Source organism: Marmota marmota, unplaced genomic scaffold (genome assembly GCF_001458135.2).
Source record: "Marmota marmota marmota unplaced genomic scaffold, marMar, whole genome shotgun sequence".
NCBI classification, from domain to species: domain Eukaryota; kingdom Metazoa; phylum Chordata; class Mammalia; order Rodentia; family Sciuridae; genus Marmota; species Marmota marmota.
In genome coordinates this window covers 5,600,294-5,624,243 of record NW_026000242.1, presented here as the reverse complement: position 1 = coordinate 5,624,243, position 23,950 = coordinate 5,600,294, and the positions used below count along the sequence as shown (strand labels likewise).

Sequence of the window (23,950 nt, the reverse complement as noted above, 5' to 3'; positions counted from 1 at the left end):
AAAAATGGGTGGCTATGACCCAGTGCAAACAAACTGGGTGGGAAAACCTAGCAGGGCTTGTCTTCAGATTCTTTAGTATTCCTTCCTTGTGAGTAACTGGCAGAATCTTCGGAAATGGATGTTTTAACATCTACCATCAGCCAAGTTAGGTCAAAGCATTTAAGACTACATATCCATAATCTGCCTTAGGTAAGACAAATTCAGTTTCTGTGGCCTGCCTTGGGAAGAAAAAGGAACAGGTGAAAGGAGGACAGGCGATCAGAGAGGAGAGACTTGAGGGCTAAAGTCCTCAACATTATTCTAGTCACTTAGGAAATAATAAGGGCAATAGAAGAAATGAAACAGGAACCGTGGATAAAAAACAAAAAATATGAATTATATCAAAACTGACAGAGCATTTTATTTGTAAAATCATTGCCAACTACCTTTAAGAATAAAAGAAAGAATTTCATCCCTAGCCCCAAAAGAACACCTTTTAATCTTTCTTCCCAGCTTTTACTTTGGGGAAATCTCAGAAATTCAATTTTTTAACTCAAATCCCCACAGTGGTAACTCTCTTGGGAAGGCAATTTGAGACAGGAAGAGCAAATGTGTGAAGTGCTCTCTGGCAGACAGGTAGCAGCACATGCCTGGTCCTGAGCCCAGCGGCAGAGCAGGTGGCCGACAGGCCTCTCTCCTTAGTTGAAGGTTAGTGTCTCTGCTACATCTCCAGCTTGGGAGATGCAGTTGGACGGAGGAGTAAATGCTTTCTTGCCTTCAGCAAGAGCTTTAAAATGCTATGAAGAAAGGGGAGAGAGAATGTTAAGTATTTGGAATATGCTAATTGCTACATTTTCTCACAAGAACTAACCTCTTTTAAAACCCTTTAAGCTTCTAATCTTCTTCCAGTTCTGCTTACAAACAGATACCTTGTGCTATCTTTGAAAAATAGCTAGAAATTTGCCCACCTCCTTCAAAAGTGACCCCCCACCCTTTTTAAACTTCTTTCCTGCTTCTATTCATTGGGCCACTTGGTTCTCCTGAAGCACGGGTATAATCCACAGATCCACACCAAGTTCCATGGAGACTCCCATCTCTGATACTTCCCCATCCTCTGCCTTCTCTGCAGCTCTTACTCATGAAGATAATAACTCCCCCACTGCCACAGGAAACAACTGCAGCAGGCCCAGGCTGGCAGAGACCCCACACTACAGCTTGAGTCCAGTCCCCGATCCTCATCTCACCTGTGAGTTCTTGAATTCCGAGTAGAGAGAGAAGAGTAGGTGGAGGGACTGAATCCGACTCTTATAGACAGGGATGTCTAGGATGGCTGAAACAAAGAAGAACTCCCAGGAACAGAACCAAACAAACTCTGGGACTTAGGGGGCATTTCTGTTTAGGATAGCCAACCCCTTCCCACATGGGATATATTACTATGATTGTGGATTAAATACCCAACAAGTAGTCACATAGGCCTGAACACCCCTAGAAGCTGCCACTCTGCACAAGTGAAGGCTGTTAGTCAAGATGCCATCTTCCCAGAGTCAGCAAGCCCTTCTGAAGGCCTAGGATGTAGCTACCCAGAGGAGGGGCTGGGAAAGGAGAGAGAACCTTACCGCAGATCATGTCAATGTACTCAGCCAGGCTACAGTCGATCTCTGCCGTGGGCAAGCTCACCTGGAAGAGGTGTGGGACAGACCACAATAAAAAAGCTAAAGTGTAAGTGGGCCCAAAAGAGCCACTCTCTGAAGGAAAAGAGCTCCTAGCATAAAACATGAATTATAGCTCAATTTGGGTTCCCCCAAATTCCTATGTTGAGGTCCTAACACTCAGAATGTAACAAACCCTCATTCTGCACCTCAGAATGTAACTGTTTGGAGATGCAATCTTTACTGAGTAAAAATGAGGTCTAATGCAGTAAGACTAGTGTCCTTACAAGAAGAGATCAGGACACTGACACTGACACTGGCAGAGGGAAGACTATGTGAAGCCACAAATAGTAGATGATCCAGGAGAGAGGCTCTAGAAGAAATCAGTGCTGCTGATTTGGCCTTGGACATCCAGCCTCCAGAACTGAGAGAAAATAAATTTCTGTTGTTTAAGCCACCCACTCTATGGTGCTTTGTTCAGTAGCCCTAGCAAAGTAAAACAACATCTCCCCCACTCCCACCCCCAATCAGCGGGATGGAATTTACTACCAAAGAAGGGCCTGGGGGCTTCGCCTCGCACATTCGAGACCCTGGGTTCGATCCTCAGCACTACATAAAAATAAATAAGTAAAATAAAGGTATTGTGTCCAACTGCAACTAAAAAATAAATATTAAAAAAACAAGAAGGGGGCTGGGGTTGTGGCTCAGCAGAGAGTGCTGGCCTAGCACATGCGAGGCCCTGGGTTCAATCCTCAGTACCACATAAAACGAAATAAATAAAATAAAGGTATTGTGTCCAGCTAAAAAAATATTAAAAAAAAAAAAAAGAAAAAAGAAAAGAAAAGAAAACAAGAAGGGCCGAAAGATTTTGTGGGCAAAATATACTGCCCACAAAAATATATTTTGGATTCAAGAAGAAACTGGTCCCAGGTTTATGACCCAAGTATTTAGTGACTTGGTATTGTAATGCTTAAAGGTCCTGGGACACCATGGGAACAGAGAAAATGGAAATATCATTTCACTCAGGCTTTGATTTAAATAAGTTGTAAGTTTACTTAAAAAAAAAAATATATATTGGGGATTGAATCCAGGGAGGCTCTACCAGCTGCGCTACATCCTGAGCCCTATTTTTTTTTTTTTAAGATGTAGTTGGACACAATACCTTATTTTATTTATTTTTATGTGGTGCTGAGGATTGAACCCAGGGCCTCACATGTGCGAGGCAAGTGCTCTACCGCTGAGCCATAACCCCAGCCCCTGAGCCCTCTTTTTAATATTTTAGTTTGAGATAGAGTCTTGCTAAATTGCTTAGACCTCACTAAATTGCTGAAGCTGACCTCAGATTTTTGATTTTCCCACCTTAGCCTCCCAAGTCTCTGGGATTATAGGCATAAGCCTCAGTACCAAGCTTATCAATTTAAAAACCATTAGCTTCTTAAAACTTTTTTATAAAATAATTAAGAGTGTACACAGTTCTGTAATTTGCTTTTTTGATGGAGAGGGTATAGGGGATTGAACTCAGGGGCACTCCTTGACCACTGAGCCACATCCCCAGCCCTATTTTGTATTTTATTTAGAGACAGGGTCTCACTGAGTTGCTTAACACCTCGCTTTTGCTGGCTTTGAACTCGTGATCCTCCTGCCTCAGCCTCCTGAGCTGCTGGGATTACAGCATATGCCACCACGCTCAACTGCAATTGCTTTTTTCATTTAACAATATATCATTGCTGCCAGGCCTGGTAGTGCTTGCCTGTAAACCCAGCAATTTGGGAGACAGGACCACAAATTCAAAGGCTGCCTCAGCAATTTCAGTGAGACCCTGTTTCAAAATAAAATAAAAAGGATTAGGTGAATGGCTAAATGGTAGAAGGCTTCTGGGTTTAATCCCCACTACCACACACACACAGACACACACATACACACACACACTTATACATACATTGCTATTTATTCATATCAGAGCAAAAAACACCAAATAATATTCCATTGCATAGTATTTCGCTGAATGGAGGTACTACAGTCTAGCTATTTAATTCCCTGATCAAGGGCTGGGGGTGTGGCTCAGTATAAGAACACCTGCCTAGCATGTGTGAGGTCATAAGTTCAAAATCCCCTGAGCTACAAAATATAAAACAAACAAAAACTTCTATATGAAACTCCCATATATACATGGGTTTGTTTCTGGATTAATAGGTGCCACTGACCTGTCTATTCCTATTCCTGTAACTTTCTATTTGATTTACTATAATTTTTTTATATTCATTTATTTTCATTAGTACATTATAGTTACACATAGTAGTGGGATACATTGTCATATTTATAGAAGTACATAACATAATTTGATCAATCTCATTCCCCAGTATTTTGCCTTTTCCTCCCCTGACCTACTTACTCTATTGATCTTCTTTCTATTATTAATTAGTGCCTTACATATATGATTCATTGTGTTATACAAAGACACAGCATAACTTGACGTTTCATTCCCCAAGACTTTCCCATGCCCTCACCTTCTCCGTCCCTCTTGATCCTTATCCTCTACTGTATCCATAAGATTTCCCCCACCTTTTTTTTTTTTTTAATATTTTTAGTTGTAGATGGACACAAAATCTTTATTTATTCATTTATTTTTATGTGGTGCTGAGGATCGAACTCAGTGCCTCACATGTGTGAGGCAAGTGCTTTACCACTGAGCTAACAGCTCCAGCCCTTTGTTTTTTTAATATTCTTTCCCCCCCCATCTTCTGCATATCAAAGAAAACATCCAATCCTTGATTTTCTTATGTACTATAATTTTATATGTTCTGGTTTCTGACAGGGCAAATTCTCCATATTTTTTTTTTCTAAAATTTTCATGATTTGTCTTAAAAACCTATTCCTGTATATAAACTTTATTATGAACTTTCCAATTTTTAAAAAATATAGTAAATCCAGGCATAATGGCACATGCCTGCAATCCCAGCTACTCAGGAGGCTGAGGAAGAAGGATCATAAATTTGAGACAAGCCTGGTCAATTTTGCAAGACCCTTGTCTCCAAATTTTATTTTATTTGTACTGAAGATTGAACCCAGAGGTGCTTTGTCACTGAGATATCCCCAGCCCTTTTTTAAATTTTCATTTTGAGACAAGGTTTCACACTAAGTTGCTGAGGCTGGCCTTAAACTTGCAATCCTCCTAATACAGACTTCTGAGTTGCTGGGATTATAGGCATGTGCCACAGTGCTGGCCTCTCTATCTCAATAAAGAGTTTTATTTTGTTTTATTGGTGTGAGGGATTTAACCCAGAGATACTTTACCACAGAGCTATATCCCCAGCACTTTTCATTTTTATTTTGGGAGAGGGTCATATTAAATTGCTTAGGGCCTCACTAAGTTGCTGACACTAGCCTTGAAACTGCAATCCTCCTGTCTCAGCCTCCCTAGTTGCTGAGATTATAAGCATGCACCAGCACACCTGGTCTTGTCTCAAAATTTTAAAAGGATTGGGAAAGTTGCTCAGTGGTATAGCACTTGCCTACCATGCAGGAGGCCCTGGGTTCAAGTCACAGTACCAAACAAACAAACAACAAAATTCTAATGGAATTAGAATTGACACTACGCTTATATAGGAAATTGGGGTGAACTGGCAGCTCTGTAAGATTGAATCCTCCATCATTCAGATCTCATTATGTCCTCTATTAAAGTTTTATTGTTTTCAAAAAGGTCTTAACAGTTTCTTCTTAAGTTGATTCTTGGGTATTTTTTTAAATACTAGGGATGTAGCTCAGTGTAAAGTACTTGCCTAGCAAACTCAAAGCCCTGGGTTCAATCTCCAGCACTTGGAGAAAAAAAATTTGGGTAATTCTAAATAGATACAGCTTCTTAGAATATCATAAACGCTCCTGTGGAGGTGGAACCTAAAATAATAATGCAGGAAGTACATATGTTCCCCAAAGTATGTGTTACATAAGAATGTTCATAATAGCACTATTTAATGACCAAAATATTTAGAGACTACCCAAATGCCTATTACAGAATGGATAAACTGTCATATACATATATGTGATAAATGGTAGAACACACTACAGTTACAAGAACAAATGAACCACCACACAAAACAATATGAATGCATCTCTTATAATGTTAAAAAAAAGAAGGCACAAAAAAGTACTTTTAAATTCAGAGAAAGTCAAAAACAAGACTCTGGTTACCTCAGAATCTGGGAGCACAGAGGCTCTGAGAATGATGACAATGTTTCGTTCACTAATGCAATGTGCTGGTTACCCAAGTTAAAGATGGATTAACACTTAGAATACATGTACACTTGTGATTGCGTATTAAACTTCAATTAAAAAGTCAATGAGCTGGGCATGGTGGCACAATCCTGCAACTCAGGAGGCTGAGGAAGAAGGATCATGAGTTCAAAGCCAGCCTCAGTAAAAGTGAGGCACTAAGCAACTCAATAAGACTCTGTCTCTAAACAAAATACAAAATAGGACTGGGCATGTGGCTCAGTGGTCAAGTGCCCCTCAGTTCAATCCCCAGTGACCCAAAAGAAAAAAATCAATGATGATAATGGTAGTACAGGAATACAGAAAACATTGGGCCCTAGAATGAATGTCACACTCTCTTACCTCATGCTATTTTATACTCACCTTGCCCAAAAGTTCTTCAAACTCTGGGGACCACTCCTGCATTAATGTGTCAATATCGGGCATGGGCCTAAAGGTACAGATTAAATATGAAAAGGAAACACAGGCAAATGACAGCAGCATTTGGATCAATATATTTTAGGGTAAAGGAGAGATCTTCAATCTGGCATATTAGGATTTCAAGAAAACCTAGATTGAGCAAACCAAATTTACCCAGGGCTTGGGGTTGGAGGAACTGGCTAAATAATGATAACAGAGAACTACCAATCTTTATGCCTGCAATCTGAGCCAGCAACTGACAACTTCTCAATTTCTAAAAAGTATAGTGAAAGTGTACTTTTTTTTTCCAGGATCTCAGGTTAATCAAATTTGTCCCTAGACTTTGAAACTCTCCTCACAAGTAATGGTTCATAGGTGGTGAAAGTTACTATGGGTTACTGTGGTGAGAAACATGCTGTCTTACCTGGTGTAGTGCACAGTCGCAGGGGGCTTAGAACGGTGTAACTCAGAGATGCTCTCAATCCATGTGTCAATGGCTTTGGGATTCTTTTCTGCATCTTCTAGGCTCTTTACTTTCATATGTTGCTAGAAAAATAAAGAGACAGCTGACTGAAAATAAATATTAAGGTAGCTTTCTTGTTTTGTATAGACTGGATTAGTCTAGGATGTAGCTCAGTGGTAGAGCACTTTCCTAGCATGTGTGAGGCTCTGGGTTCTATCCCTAGTACTACAATAAATAAATTAATTAAAGTTAAGTTTTTTTTCACTAGCTCTTCATATCTGTTGCTATTGTACATGTGAGATAGCTGATGAAAAGAGAGGACTGACAGCAGCCAAGTGCAGGGTAAGGAAACTACTTGAGTTTGGATCTTTTTTTTTTTTTTCGTACCAGGGATTCAACCCAGGGGTGCATCCTCAGCCTTTTTTTTTTTTTTTTAAAGAGAGAGTGAGAGTGAGAGAGAGAGAGAATTAATATTTATTTTTTTTAGTTTTCGGCGGACACAACATCTTTCTTTGTATGTGGTGTTGAGGATCGAACCTGGATCGCACGCATGCCAGGCAAGCGCACTACCGCTTGAGCCACATCCCCAGCCTGAGTTTGGATCTTAAGTGTCCTCTAAAGGGCCAAGTGGTAAAGACTTGCTCCCAGGGTGGTGCTATTGGGAGATAGTGGAAAGGTCAAGAGTTGGTGCCTAACTGTGAATTCTTTAGGTCATTGGGAGTGTGCCCCAAGGGGGATCATTGGACCTCAGTGTCTTCTTTTTTTTTTTCTTTCTGGCTATCAGAAGGGTAACAGTTTTATCCGGGAGTGGTGGTGCAGGCCTATAATCTCAGCTGCTCGGGAGGCTGAGGCAGGAGGATCATAAGTTCAGCCTGGGCAACTTAGTGAGACCCTGTCTCTAAATAAAATACAAAAATAGGGCTGCGGATGTGACTTGGTGATCAAGTGCCCTGAGTTCAATCCCCGGTACTCTCTGCAAAAAAAGAAAGGGAACAGTTTTGCTCCACCAGGCACTTCTGCCATAATTTACTACTTCACCACAGATCAAAAACAATAGGGTCGATCATGGACCGAACCCTCCAAAACTATGAGCCAAACTGAATCTTTTCTTTTCATAAATTATCTATAGTGGGTTGGGGTTGTGGCTTAGTGGTAGAATGCTTGCCTAGCATGTGTGAGGCCCTGGGTTCACACATATAGTTCCTAAGCACTATATAAAAATAAACAAATCAAATATAGTTATAAAAAAATTATCTACAGTGACAGAAAGCTGACTGAAACAAAAACCCTAATTAAATTTTCTAAAGCCAAGTTGGGGTATGGCTCAGTAGTAGAGTGTTTGCCTAGCATGCATGAAGCACTGGGTTCGATCCTCAGCACCACATAAAAATAAAATAAAGATATTGTGTCCACCTGCAACTAAAAAATAAATATAAAAAAAAAATTTTCTAGAGCCATGGGCGGGGCGGGGGGGGCAGGTCATAGGGCTGACCACAGTAAATGCCATTTCACATCTACTAAGAAAGCTAGAATTAAAAAGGCAGACAATAGCAAACATTGGTGAGGATGTGGAGAAACTGAAACTCTCATTCATTGCTGGTGGGACTGTAAACTGGTGCTGCCACTCTGGAAAACTGTTTGATGGTTCCCCAAAATGTTAAATATAGCTCAGTGGGGATAGCTCAGTGACACAGCACTTGGAATGGCTGTGCAATTCCATTTCCACATATATTTTCAAGAGAAATAATAATAGATGCTCAAGCAAACACTTGTATATGAAGGCAGGCACAGTGGCGTACACCTATATTCCCAGCTACATGGGAGGTTAAGGTAGGAGGATCATAGGTTCAGCCTGGGCAACTTAGTGAGACCCCTCTCTCAAAATAAAATAAAAAGGGCTGGAGATGTAGCTCAGTGGTAGAGTGCTGCTTACCTAATATACACAAGGCCCTGGGTTCAATCCCCAGATCATAAAAAGAAAAATCAAAATCAACATCAAAAATACCTGTATGCAAATGTTCATGGCAATATTATTAATAAAAGTGGAAACAATCAGGCCAGCTGCAGTGGCACATGCCTGTAATCCTAGAGGCTGAGACAGGAGAATTATGAGTTCAAAGCCAGCTTCAGCAATGAATGGCAAGGTGCTAAGCAACTCAATGAGACCCTGTCTCTAAATAAAATATCAAATAGGGCTGGGGATGTGGCTCAGTGGTCGAGTACCCCAGAATTCAATTTAAAAAAAAATAGTGGAAACAATCATATATATAAAATGTATATGCAGACAGAGGAATATTAGCTAGGCATAAAAAGTGACAAAAGTGGGCTGGGGATGTGGCTCAAGTGGTAGCGCGCTCGCCTGGCATGCGTGCGGTCCGGGTTCGATCCTCAGCACCACATTCAAACAAAGATGTTGTGTCCACCGAAAACTAAAAAATAAATATTAAAAAATTCTCTCTCTTTCTCTCTCTCTCTCTAAAAAAAAAAAAGTGACAAAAGTTGTACAACTCTGTAAATATTCTAAAAACCAATGAATTTTATAATTTAAAAGGGTGAATTTTTCGGCATGGAATTATATTTCAATAAAACTCATTTTACAAAATGGAGCTGGCTTGGTGTGGTAGAACACACTTATAATCCCAGATACTTGGGAGGCTAAGATAGGAGAACAACGAGTTTGAGGCCAGCCTGGGCAACTTAGAGTAAGCCTTGTCTCAAAATAAGGTTTTTAAAAGGGCTGGAGATGTAGCTCAAGTAGAGGCTTACCTACAAGCATTGAGACCCTGGGTTCAATTCCCAGTACCATAAAAAAGTGGGGCAGGGGGCTGGACTGATGTCACACCCATCCCTTTTAATAGGTGGTAAAGTCAATTATACAAATGCTGGCAAGGCTTCTACTCTTGGCCCACCCTCTCCAGCTGAGCCCTGTACGAGGCCAGTTTTTTTTTTAAGTTGTTGTTGGACCTTTATTTTTTTTATTTTTATGTGCTGCTGAGGATTGAACCCAGTGCCTCACACATGCTAGGCAAGCACTCTACCACTGAGCTACAACCCCAGCCCCAAGGCCAGTTTCTTACTGTGATGTTGTGCTGCTTGGAATTCTCTGTTAACCAGAGTGAGAGGACGGTAGGATCTGACTGCTTTGTAGAAGGTTCATCCAATACGGACAAACCAAGGTTGTCAGGCTTTCCATCAGGACGTGGTACCTGGTTAAGGAAAAGGTAGGAAAGTAGAAGGAAAACAAACATGAGGACCATAGAAAGCCATACCTGCTGTTTTCAATAAGCTGAAAAGGAAGTAGTCTTGTGGTTCATTATTATTTATAGTATTAAAAAGCATGCTTGTTTATCATATCATACTGAATATTGTCTAGAAAAAAAAACATGGTCTTTGAGAACTTAAATACAAAGCTGGATTCATGAACAATTAGAACGCAAATACAGGAGAGTGTTTTTTTAATATATAATGAGATGATAAAGTATTACTTAGCAACAATAAGTACTTGGAGAACAGAACAAGGTAAAGAATGGCAATGAAATGACATATATTATGGTAGTAAAAGAATTAGCAGAATTATTAGAAGACATGAATTAGAACTAACATCTAATAAGTCATTTTTAGGACACACTGACTGTACCTTTAAGAATGCATCAATATCCCCGACAGCTGGGATAAAATCAGGAATGAAAGGTTTCAGTTTGTGGTCCAGGTCAATCAACTGAGGTGTGTACCTAAAAGATATTGCCAAGGGAAGGTGAAGGCAGGTAGAGAATGTTTCCTTGCTATTCAGGCTTTTGAAAAAAAAAATCCAAGGAAACTGGTCTTGTTTCAGACTGGATAGAGAATGAAAAGGTTCAGGGACAAGGTAGTAGAGTGTGCTTCATTGGAAGGTTCTCATTCTCACCTATTGATGTACTGGAAGAGTTCCTTAATCTCAGCGGAAACTGGCAAATGCTCATAATCTGCAGGATCATAGGCCCTGGGGAAAGGAAAACACCTCATTTTAGGATGCACAAGAAGAGCAGAGATGGCAGAACCCTGGGTCAACATGTGTGTTCCTGTGACCACAAGAAGTGACCCTGAACCTAGCTTCTGCCCCACCCACATGTGCCTTTCCTGGTGGCTTGCAAGGCAACTTTAAAATCAGTTATAATTAGCTCTTAATTGTTTTTGATGCTGAAGGACAAAACTGGAGAAAATCTAAAGCATAATTTTTTATGTTAAAATTTTTATGTTAAAAGCATATTGTTTTTCCCTTTTTATTTATTTTTTAAATTTATTTATTTATTTATTGGCAGTACTGGGGATTGAACCCAGGGCCTCACACATGCTAGACAAGCACTTTCCTCCTGAACTGTATCCCTAGTCACTTTCCCTTTTTTATATGAAAGAGATAATGAGAAAAGTTGAAGGGTAAAACAAGATTTTCTTCCTTGCTGGTGCTGGGGATTAACACAGACTCATGCATGCTAACACTAAGCTATACCTCCAACACCCTAAGATATTAATTTCTGACATATAAAATAGTTTGCACTAAAAAACAAGGGGGATTTTTATGTTTGTTTTTGTTTATGCAGTACTAGGAATTGAACCTAGGGGTGCTCTACCACTGAGCTATGTTTCCAGCCCTTTTTATATTTTTACTTTGAGACAAGGTCTTGCTGAATTGCCAAGGCTGACCTTAAACTTTCAATCCTCCTACTTCAGCCTCCTGAGTCACTGGAATTGCAGGTATGTGCCACTGTATCCAGCTCAGAAATGTTTTTAGCTGTGTTACTTTATTTATTTATTTATTTTTAGTAGTGTTACTACTAAGCAAAAGATTGGGACAAATAAAATATCCATCATTTGGGAGATGGTTAATTATGTCAAACTGAATATTGCACAGTTATTTAAAAGTATTTCTATTAATACATAAAAATATACATATTAAAAAAACAGTAGAACACATAACATTAATTGTAATTAAATAAAATGTAATGAATGTAATGAACATTGACAAAGTAGCTTAGTAATATCTGTCTCAAAATAAAAAACAAAAAGGACTTGGGATGTAGCCTAGTGGTAAAGAGTCTCTGGATTCAATCCCTACTACCAAAAAAAAGAGAGATGCTGCAATTTCACTTCTAAATGATGTCCTCCCAGCCCAGTATCTTAAAGGAGATGCTTCCTCCTTGGCATGGGTATCCTTAGTGATAGGCCTTTCCTCACCCTTCCAAAGGGGCTCCATGCTCTTCATCATCATCATCATCATCAGAATCAGTTTCAGATGAGTCGTCATCATCATCGTCATCGTCATTTTCACTAAAGCCCCGCTGAGGTGTCAACTGTGAGGTCTTCTTTTTCTCCTGGGATAGGGCAGGTAGACAGAGAAATGTTCATACAAAGAGAAATATAATATGACTCAGAGGCCTAGTTCTAAAAGTGCTCTAACCTATACCCCCCCACCCCCAAACACCTGGCACCTAGTCCCCAGAAAGGGAAGGTGGTACTTCCAGAAGGGGCATCAGAGTCTATTTCTCCTGGTTAGCTACAAACTGAGTCCCCACTTTCTACAACTGTATTAATCTACCTGAAGCTGGGGTACAAATTCTTTCCAAATTATACTTATTATACTTATTACTTAGGAGATCCTGAGAGGTCTGATAAACTTTATCCAAAGAGCTTCAACCCTAAAATTTAGGGACTTTCCAAGAAGAGGATGACAACTCTAAATAATTATTGAAGGAAAAAATGGGGGAAGATGAAACAGGGAAGACAAACTAGAGGGTTTTAATACTCACAAAGATCACAAGGAAATCTAGCATTTAATTTGCAAGACTGCTCAGAGTAATCTGCTTGAAACTATCAAAAAAAGAAATTTCATAATCAACCCTGAGCCTGAATTCTGACCAGCAATTTCAGAGACTATGCGTTTTCTACTTTTGCTCAGTGATATTTCTCTTCATGGGGTATTTGACCTAGCCATATTTCCCTTCCCTTCCCCCATAAGTTAAGTACAATGACTATATATTCCATCTCAGGATAAGGGATCTTTTGCTCTTGGCAATATAACCTACCTTTATGAGCTTCTGGCTGTCTATGTACCAACCCACCCTCTCAAGTCCATGAGAAGGGGTCTGGTGGCGCTTGGGACTTGCAGGGGCAGTTGGGATGGGGTCCATGTCTTTGCCTCTGTGGCCTGGAGCCTGTGGCATTCCCTCCCTTAGGACCTGAAGGATGACCAATTGGCCCCCTTTAAAAGTATGTTTTGAAAGCTTGGTTTCCATATGCTATATGGCTTATACTGATTCCAGTTTTTAAAAATATTTCATTTATGGTAAAGCAGCTGTTGGCACATAAAACTGTGGCACATTCCAAGACACCAAAAACTGTTTTCAGTCACATATTCCTCTACAAATAACAGATTTATTATACATAGATAAAAATATACTCTAACTTATCTGTAATATTTATGACAGATAATAATACACAGTTGTTGCAGAATTCAGTCAATGACTATTGGTATATAATTGATAAGAATCTTCTAGAATAACATTTGCCAAAATTATCCTTGGTCAGAGGAAGCAGGTTTGGCAAAAGGAATTTTTAAGAGTATTAATTGTTGATTTAAAGATCATTCAAGCCAGGCATGATGGTGCATGCCTGTAATCCTAGTGAGTTGGCAGGCTAAGGCAAGAGGCATACAAGTTCGAGATTAGCCTGATCAATTTAATGAGACCTGTCTCAAAATAAAAAATAAAAAGGACTGAGAATGTAGCTCAATGATAAAGAGCCCCTGGGTTCAATCTGTAGTACCTGCCTCTCCCCAAAAAAAGATTACTCAAAAGTAGATGGTTTTTTGCTGATGCTGGGTACATACTAAACTGGAAAGATAAATGAGGCTTAAATACTGACTAAGGCATGTAGACTAAAACAATTGAGGGCGGATATACCAAATTTGAAGGTCAATTAAAGAAAACTTTTCTATTTTCTTTTGTCTGCTTCTTGAAAGTTGTGCTTTATAAAATCCTTAAGATAATAGGGGAGGATTTTTTATGATCAAATGCCTAAGAGATTATCATGTATATAAGATGCTAAAACAGTGTACCTAGTCATGGAGAAAGACTACCTTAAAATGTTACTTTTTAGTCTTTTTATAAAGTCAGCCTATATATTTACAGCTTCCTGTATTACCTCAAATATTCTTCACCTGAATTTCTATAGTTCCTTTTCTTTTTTTAAAACTTTTTTTTTTTTTTTTAAAGAGAGAGTGAGAGAGATAGAGGTAGAGAGAGAGAGAATTTTTTTAATATTTATTTATTTTTTTTAGTATTTGGCGGACACAACGTCTTTGTTTGTATGTGGTGCTGAGGATCGAACCCGGGCCGCACGCATGCCAGACAAGCGCGCTACCGCTTGAGCCACATCCCAGCCCCATTAAAACTTTTTAATTGATTTGAATCAAATGTATGATATGTCAAGATCATTATAAATACTAATAAAAAAAAGTATCATGAAAAAAAAAAAAATCAGTTACCAAACTGGTATTTTAAAAAATGATGAGAATAGAAATATGATATATATGTATGTGTATATATACTTCCAGTCTCTCTGTACACAAATAACAGACATACATATACCATATACATATTTACTTTTCATAAAACTTTAAAATAGATTTTTGTGAACATACTGAAAAAAATTTTTTAATTGATTTTTTAAAAATAAATGACAGCTTTTTTTTAATTTTTTAATTGACTTTTGATAGTTCCTTTTCTTAAAGGACAATTAAAATATGACCATTGGCCAGGTGTTAAGGTACACATCAGTAATCCCAGTGGCTTGGGAGGCTGAAGCAGAAAGATCTAAGTTCAAAGCCAGCCTCAGCAACTTGGCAAGGCCCTAAGCAACTTAGTGAGACCCTGTCTCAAAATAAAAAATAAGAAAAGGGCTGAGGATATGACTCAGTGTTAAGAGTTCATGGGTTCAATCCCTGATTAAAAAAAAAAAAAGGTTGTTACACGTGCAACTTCTCCCTGGATAGAGATAGAGGTATCTTTCCAACTTTCTTTCAGAAACAGGGTGATTTCCTAAGTTGATAGGAAAATAGGGTCATCTGTTTCTTAAGACCTCAAAATTAAAATCTCTTTCACAAAATATTTGCAATATCACAAGTGTTGATGATGAAAAAATTCATAGACCAATAATTCTTAATTTAACATGAGAATTACATGAACTACTTATTAAATATAAATTCTCTTTGGCTTTTGAGATTCTGAATAGGGACTGGGAATCTATATTTTTAAAAGTAAGTATACCAGTTGATTCTTATGATAAGTAAAGTTTGTGAAGCACTGGCAGACTTTATAGCAAATTTTCACCAAAAAGTCATCTGTAATGATAGGCTTAGGTCAGGGATGTAGTTCAGTGTTGGAGCACTTGCCTACCACATACAAGGCCCTGGGTTCCATTCCCAGGACCTCAAAAAGAAAAAGAAAAGCCAGGCATGGTGGCGCATGCCTGTAATCCCAGTGGCTTGGGAGGCTGAGGCAGGAGGATTAAGAGTTCAAAGCCAGCCTCAGCAATTTAGCAAGGCCCTAAGCAACTCAGTGAGACCCTGTCTCTAAATAAAATATATAAAAGGGCTGGGGATGTGGCTCAGTGGTTAAGTGCCCCTGGGTTCAATCCCCAGTACCCCCACCCCCACCCCCCAAAAAAGAAGCATTTATTTTTGCTGAAGTCAAAATCTCAAGGCTCTTTGCTCCTGAATTTCCTCCATGAGTACAAATGTACCCAACCACTGGCATTGAGCATTCAGGAAATGTTCATTATTGAGCTGATATCATTTCAAATAATCTATTAAAAACTTAAAGCAGAAATTCTACAAGAAGCTGTGGGTTATACTGCACCTTGTTATTTTCCTCTTCGTACTCATCACTGCTATTATCAGCCATAGTCTTGTTAGGAAGACAGCCAGAATGAGGAAGTCCTTAGAAGAAAAATTTCCGTTTTAGGTTACTATTTAAATGATTTTTAAAAACAAATAGTTTTAGTTTATAGTATTTTATGCTTTAACTATTCTATGGACAGGATTTTTAAGAATGGCTGTATCAATTCAATTCAAATTATATTTACTAAACATTACTGTGCTTAAAAGATTGGGTTAGATGTTATACTAGATGATTATCTTCCACTCTACAATATAATTTTATTAAATTAGTATAATAGGGCTGGGGTTGGGGCTGGAGCTCAGTGGTAGAGCTCCTGTCTTGCACATGTGAGGCACTGGGTTCAATCCTCAGCACCACATAAAAAATAAATAAAGGTTAAAAATAAATAAGTAAATTAGTATAATATGGTCACTATCATATTATAGCATATTATTATTATTAGTTTTTTCATTGGCAAAATGAGGTAAGTGATTAGTAAAGTGAGAAGAGTGATGGATTAATTCAGAAGACTGGATATGATAGAAAACTTTCTCACTTGGACAAAATGCCTTAATCTCTCTCAATCTCAGTATTCCCATCTCTAAGTACGGTCAGTAATATTTCTTACCCAGGACTGTTGTAAGGATCAAGTGATAAAACTTACACAGAAGGAAGTAAACTAGAGCCTGGCAAATAACAGATAGTTATAAATTTGAATCTGAATCAGTATCTGTAACAGTAATAAAAATATTCTGAACAATTAAAGTATAATCAGATATAAGGTATAAACTGGCATGAAAACTTGTTAGATGACTCTAAATCAAGTAAATGCAAATTAAACACCATTTTTTGGCTTACTAAATTAGCCAACTGAAAAGAAGTTATAATTTCCACAGCTGGCAAGAGTACAAAGATGCTCAAGTCAAAAACCTGGTGACTAGATACATATTCAATATAACTGAAAATAGAGACTCAAACAGACACTTGTACACCTCTGTACATAGCAGCAGTATTCTCAACAGCATAAAGGTAAAAACAACCCTAGTATCCATTAAGAGATGAACAGATAAACAAAGTGTAGCATATCCATACAACGGAATATGATTCAGCTATAAAAAGGAATGAAGTTCTGAGACACACTATAGCATGAATGAACCTTGAAACATTTTACTACGTGAAATAAGTCAGCCACAGGCCTGGTTTGGTGGCCCACACTCTACTTCCAGCTACTTGGGAATGTAAAGCAGGAAGATTGTAAGCTTGAGGTCAGACTGGGCAACGTGGTGACACCTGCCTCAAAATAAAACAAAAGGGCTGGGGATGGGGTTCAATCCCCAGTACTGAAAAACAGAAAACGAAAAGAAAGAAAGAAGTCATAAAAGGACAAATACAATATGATTGTACTTATGAAGTATGCAGAATAGGCAAATTGTAGAAACAAAGTGAATAGTGGACCAGGGACTCAGAAGAAAGGCATCAGGAGTTACTGTTCAATAGGTTGGCATGATGAAAAAGTTCTGGAGAAATAGGCAGTAGTGACAGTTACCCAACATTGTGAAAGTACTTAATGCCATTAACTTTATACTTAAAATGATTAAAGGGGGGCTGGGGATGTGGCTCAAGCGGTAGCACGCTCGCCTGGCAGGCATGCGGCCCGGGTTCGATCCACAGCACCACAAAGACGTTGTGTCCGCTAAAAACTAAAAAATATTAAAAAAAAAAAAAAAAGATCAAAGGGGCTGGGTGCAGTGGCGCTCGCCTATAAACCCAGTGGCTTGGGAGGCTGAGGCAGGAGGATCACCAATTCAAAGCCAGTCTCAGCAAGAGCGAGGCACTAAGCAACTCAGTGAGACCCTTTCTCTAAATAAAATACAAAATAGGGCTGGGGATGTGGCTCATTGGTTGAGTGCCCCTGACTTTTAATCCCTGGTACTAAAAAATAAATAAATTTTAAAAACAGTAACATAAGACATGGTGGCGCATGCCTGTAATCCCAGGGGCGTGAGAGGCTGCGGCAGGAGGATCAAAGCCAGCCTCAGCAGCAAGACCCTAAGTAACTTGAGACTCTGTCTCTAAATAAAATATAAAATTACTGTGGATGTGGCTCTATGTTAAGTGCCCACAAGTTCAATACCCGGTACCAAAAAACCAAAAAAAAACTCCAAAACAAACAAACAAAACAGCAACATAGCTGCTAAAGGGTGCTTGTTTTGTTTTGGCCTGGGATTGTGGCTCAGTCATAGAGGCACCATATGTGAGGCACTGGGTTTGGTCCTCAGCACCACATAAAAATAAATAAATAAAATAAAGGCATTGTAGCATCTACAACTAAGAAAATTTTATCAAAAAAAAAAAAGTTTGGGCTGGGGTTGTGACTGGATTCGATCCTCAGCACCACATAAAAATAAAATAAAGGTATTGGTTTCACCTATAACTAAAAAATGTTTTTTAAAAAAAGTTTACTTGTTTTGCCTCCTGCCTACCTCTCTAATCTAACCATATACCACTTTCCTCTCCCATATGATGGACTCTTCTCCTTTTATCTTTCCTGACTACCCTATCAAAAACACATTCCCTTGACAGGTGTAGTTGTATACCTCTGGAGTCCCAGCAACTCAGGAGGCTGAGGCAGGAGGACTGCAAGTTCCAGGTTAGCTTCAGCAACTTAGTGAGATGCTGTCTCAAATTTTTAAAAAAGGGGGCTGGGGTGTAGCTCAGTGGTAGTGCACTTGCCTAGCATATGTGGGGCACTAGGTTCAATCCTCAGCACATTTGTAAAAAAAAAAAAAAAATAATATATATATATATATATATATATAAAGGTAGTGTGTCCACTACAACTTAAAAAAAAAATTAAGGGCTGGAATGGGCTGGAGATATAGCTCAGTTGATACAGTGTTTGTTTCCCATGCACAAGGACCTGGGTTCAATCCCCAGCACCACAAAAACAAACAAATAAGCAAACACAAAAAGGCTGGGGATGTGGCTCAGTGGTTAAGCATCCCTGGGTTCAATCCCTGGTACCAAAAAAAATCTCCTTCCTCACCATTATTTTCCTTAACAGCAATTTTTCTCCATCAATGCACTTATCACATTTGTAGCCATGTTTATTAATTAATTCATTTGTCATCTTTCTCCCATGAGTACAAGCAGAAGGATGGCGGGACAATGTGTCTTTTGTTTAACACTGTATATCCAGTGCCAGGCATAAGGTTGGCATGACATAGAGTAGGCATTCAAAAATGTTTATTAATCCCACTATTATGTAAAATTATAATGCACACACACAAAAAAAACTTTGTTGAGCCAGATCCAGATGTGGTGGTATGCACCTGTATTTGGGTGGCTGAGGCAGGAGGATCCATTTAAGCCCAGGAGTTCAACACCAGCCTGAAAAACATAGTGAGACTCCCATCTTTAAAAAAAAGAAAAATGTTTGTTGAACAAATGAATGGTGTCAAATCATCTAAAACTATTCTGTTGATATTTTGGCTAGGGTTGCTGATTAAGGGCAGAAGCAGTGTAAAAAACAGTTTTGATAAGTTAAAACAACAGCTACAACAGGGACTAGAGATCAGTAGTAGACTGCTTGTCTAGAATGCAGGAGGCCTGAGTTTGATGTCTAGCATCACAAATAGCAAATGCTTTACAGATCAGACCATAAGCTGAGTAGTAACATGAAGTAAAAGTGATAGGGTTGGGTTAAGGAAGATCCTGCAATTAACAAGCTGTGATTTCTCCCTCCTTAACTAGTTAGAAAACAGAAACAACGGCAAATGAAGTAACTGACTCTGAAAGTCAAAATTTGCTATTATAAATCAGGAACTTGAGACAAACATGAAATCCATCCTGCTATTTGTTTTAACAACCATTTCTCTTCTTTCCTCTTCATTCTTCTCTTACCTTGCTGCCCTGGGGTTGGAGTACAAATACTTGCAACCTCTTCGGGGTCGTTAACCTCTATACGTTCATCATATGCCTGATTCTCAACAATCTTGGTCTAAGCAAAAGGAGATATGATTACATATCATGGATTGTACATTAAACACTCTGCCGGGAAATGCCTTCCAAACCATCATGGTTTCCTCCTCCTCACCCAAGACACCAATTCTACATAAAACCTTCAACCCCATCCAAACTTTCCTTAAGACTGCTTGGCCCCGGTTCAAACAATTCAGCCATTCTGCTGTAGCCCTCGTGTAGGAACTGCCAGCAGGCTGGCTGAGGACCGAGGGAATCTTGGAGGGAAATGACTTCTCTAGCAGCTCCCGCAAAGCTGTTAGATGTACATGCAAAGGCAGACAGCGGCTTTCTTCCCAGGTTCGGTCATTTTTCCAAAAGCTGTTGGGTTTTCTGAGGGGAGGTTATAGAGGTTCTAGAAACAATTCTGTCTGGTGGTCACCTCCGGGACCGGGCTGGGGGTGGGGGCGGAGTCCCGAAGAGAGGGTCAACTGCAGTCTCTCTATGGGTCCCACTGAGTAATCCAAAAGCGTCACCTCCATCTTCACTCGTTTGGCAGATAAAATTCCACTTAAGTTTCGTGGGGAGTAAAAGAAACAGGACAGTTGGTAGTGGGGTGGGGAAAGGGAAGAAGAGTTGTCATAGAGATGGCAAGAGGCGTCCTGTTGGGAGGGAGGAAGGTCGTTCCCTTTCCGATGGGGTGAGTACGAATTACCTGGAGCCCTTCTGAATCCGTCTCCTCTATATGGAAAGAACCCCAGCCTAGGACTGGGGTCTCACTCCAATCTCACAACAGGGCACTTCAAGGATTCTACTAGGAGCAACCGGCCTGTTCTCAGTCGCTAGGTAAAATGGAAAAAAAAAAAAAAAAAAAAAAAAGAAAGAAAGAAAGAAAAAACCGCGAGACTTGGTCCTACTATCGTGAGATCTCTCCCATTCACCCGCACTTACGCCTCTTCCAGCGTAGGATCTCTATTCGCCGGAAGGAGATCAAAGAGTCCAAATGGGCTCTGGGCGTTTTGGGCGGCCAACTCTCCTGTTTGTCTATGGTTTCAGCAAATGCTTCTGTTGCGGCACCTAGCGGCCATATGTTGCAGAGCTGGTTTATTAATTTCAGCCCTCCAATTGGAAATCATGTTTTTCCCTGTTTAAGAGCAAGGATCCTGAGGCATGCGTTTTATCCTAGATCTGTCTAATCAGAATTTAGACATACTTTCCAGTTATTCCAAACACTTTTTTTTTCCCCCGGTGCTAGAGATCAAACCCAGTACCTCACCCGTGCTAAGCAAGTGCTCTACCATTGAGCTACACATTCCCAGCCCCTCCACTTTCAAGGTTCTTTTTTTTTAATATTTATTTTTTAGTTATATGTGGATACAATATCTTAATTTTATTTTTATGTGGTGCTGAGGATCGAACCCAGTGCCTCACACATACAAGGCAAGCGCTCTTCCTCTGAGCCACAATCCCAACCCCTTAAGGTATTTTTATGGCTTTTATATTATTTTATACTCCTTGGTTCCACGGTGTCCCATTACAGAGGCATACTTACACTAACAAATTATTCCTCCTTTATCTGAGATTCAAACTTAACCGTATCCTGGTGTTGTTTGTTTATTTGTTTGTTTTGTTTTTGGTACCGGGGATTGAACTCAGGGATGCTTAACCACTGAGCCACATCCCAGCCCTTTTTTTGTTTTGTTTTGTTTTGTTTTGTTTTTGGAGGTACCAGGGATTGAACTCAGGAGCACTTGACCCCTGAGCCACATCCCCAGTCCTATTTTATATTTTATTTAGAGACAGGGTCTCACTGAGTTGCTTAGCACCTTGCTTTTGCTGAGACTAGTTTTGAACTCGCGATCCTCTTGCCTCAGCCTCCAGAGCCGCTGGGATTACGTTGTGCACCACCGCGCTGGGCCCGGCCACATATTTTTATTTACTAAAAATTCATATGAGTTTAAGGCAGGATCTGAGTGTGTTTGTTAATTTTTAATTTTTTTTACTTTATTGTTGCATAATAAGTAACTTTAAAAGTGCTTATTGGACAGAGTGAAGTGGCACACATCTACAATCTCAACTACTATGGAGGCTGAAGCAGAAAGATCCCAATTTCAAGGGCAGCCACAACAATTTAGCTAGACCCAGTCTCAAAATAAAAAGGGCTGGGCCAGGCTTGGTGGCACATACCTGTAATCCCAGTGGACTGAAGCAGAAGGATGGCACCTTCAATGCCAGCCTCAGCAATTTAGTGAGGCCCTAAGCAACTCAGTAAGATCCTGTCTCTAAAATAAAAAAAAATTTTGAAAGGGCTGGGGATGTGGCTCAGTGGTTATGTGCCCCAAGTTCAATCCCTGGTACAATAAACAAATTTAATTTAATTTAAAAAAGTAATAAGACTAGGGATATAACTCAGTGGTAAAACACCCCTGGGTTCAACCCCTGTACTCAAAAGAACAGTACAGGCGGGTGGAGAGTGTAGTTCAGTGGTGGGTTCAATCCCTAATAACTAAGAAAGGGAAGAGAGAGTCTTAATTTTTTTTGCAAGGGGTTGGATGGGGTAGCAGGAATTCAACCTAGGGGTATTTAACAACTGAACCTTATCCCCAGCCATTTTTATATTTTATTTTGAAACAGGGTCTCACTAACTTGCTTAGGGCCTCATTAAATTGCTGAGGCTGGCCTTAAATTTGAGATCCTCCTATCTCAGCTTCCCAAACCCTGGGATTACGGGCATGCACCAAATTTAATTTTTTAATTGGTGCCTAAAAATTGTACATATTTCTGGAGCACCAGGTGATGTTTCCATACATATATACATTGTGTAATTTCAAATCAAGGTCTCCTCATTTATCTTTCTCCTCATTTATCATTTCTTTGTTTTGAAAACATTCAAAATCCTTTCTTCTAGCTTTTTTGAAGTATACAGCACATAGCACACTATTGTTATCTGTAATGATTCTACCAAAATTCAGTTCTGCAAGGTACAGTTTAGTACCCATTGACCAATATTTCCCACTTGCTTTCTCCCTCCTATTATTCTCAGCCTCTGTATGAATCAGTATTTTTAGATTCCAAATATATGTGAGATTAAGTGGTCTTTGTCTTTCTGTGCCTGGATTTTTCACTTAACAGAATGTTCTCGGGTTTCATTCATGTTATAGCAAATGACAGAATTTCATCCTTTTTATGGCTGAATAGTATTTCAGTGTGTGTGGGGAGGGGGAGGTACCAGGGATTGAGCCCAAGGCCTTGCACATGCTAGGGAAATACTCTACCACTGATCTACATCCCCAGTCCTCTGTATATATGTACCACATTTTGCCCTGCATCTTGGTGCAGGTCTATAACCCCAGCATTCAGAATGCTAAGGTACCTCCGGAGGATCGAAAGTTTAAGGTCAGTGTCAGCAATTTAGCAAGACTCTAAGTTACTTGGTGAGACCCTGTCTCAAAAACAAAACTTAAAAATTAAAAAAGGCTTTTTTACGTGACTCAGTAATTAACTTCCCCTAGGTTAAATCCCCTATACGGGAAAAAAAAAAATCGTATATACTACATTTTACTTTATACGTTTACTGGTTAATGGACACAGGTTGATTCCATTTATTTATTTATTTATGTTTGTTGTAGATGGACACGATACCTTTATTTATTTATTTTTATGCGGTACTAAGGATTGAACCTAGTGCCTCACATGTGCTAGGCAAGAGCTCTACCACTGAGCCACAACCCCAGCCGCAATTCCATTTCTTTGCTATTGAAAGTCACCTCTTCTGAGACTTCTAGTTTAAAATGGAACTGCAGGGGCTGGGGTTGTGGCTCAGTGGAAGAGTGCTTGCGTAGCATGTGTGAGGCACTGGGTTTAAATCTTAGCACCACATATAAATAAAGGTCCATTGACAACTAAAAAATATATTTTAAAAAATTAATTAAAAAAATTAAATGGGGGGCTGGGGATGTGGCTCAAGCGGTAGCGAGCTTGCCTGGCATGCCTCAGCACCACATACAAACAGAGATGTTGTGTCCACCGAAAACTAAAAAATAAATATTAAAATTTTTCTCTCTCTGTCTCTCTCTCCCTCTCTCTAAAAATAAATAAATAAATAAATAAATAAATAATAAATAAATAAAATGGAACTGCAGGATTGAAGATGTATTTCAGTGGTAGAGCACTTGCTTGGTGTGTTTGAGGTCCTGAGTTCAGTCCCAGCACCACACTCACACACACACACACACACACACACCTACAAATTTTTTTTTCTATTTGTTATGTGTTATTGCCCCTAATAAATTATATATATATATATATATATATATATA

At 39.3% G+C, this 23,950-nt stretch overlaps 1 protein-coding gene across 2 annotated transcripts; it reads right to left on the bottom strand.

Moving 5' to 3' along the window:
• Positions 1-375: 375 nt before the first annotated feature.
• Positions 376-20,511, bottom strand: Ift46 (intraflagellar transport 46). 2 transcript variants are annotated; one of them, XM_015489789.2, is made up of 13 exons: positions 20,347-20,511; positions 19,575-19,671; positions 15,651-15,730; positions 12,819-12,971; positions 11,971-12,107; positions 10,664-10,738; positions 10,397-10,490; positions 9,837-9,965; positions 6,721-6,842; positions 6,261-6,327; positions 1,596-1,656; positions 1,224-1,309; positions 376-776 (listed from the first exon to the last, which is right to left on the bottom strand). In XM_015489789.2, exons 3-13 carry the CDS (start codon positions 15,693-15,695, stop codon positions 678-680), a joined length of 1,068 nt encoding a protein of 355 aa, XP_015345275.1. In that variant the 5' UTR covers positions 15,696-15,730; positions 19,575-19,671; positions 20,347-20,511; the 3' UTR covers positions 376-677. The 2 variants fall into 2 exon arrangements, with proteins under 2 accessions (XP_015345275.1, XP_015345276.1); XM_015489790.2 differs by lacking the exon at positions 12,819-12,971 and having other exon boundaries at positions 20,347-20,508.
• Between the last annotated feature and the right edge of the window lie 3,439 nt (positions 20,512-23,950).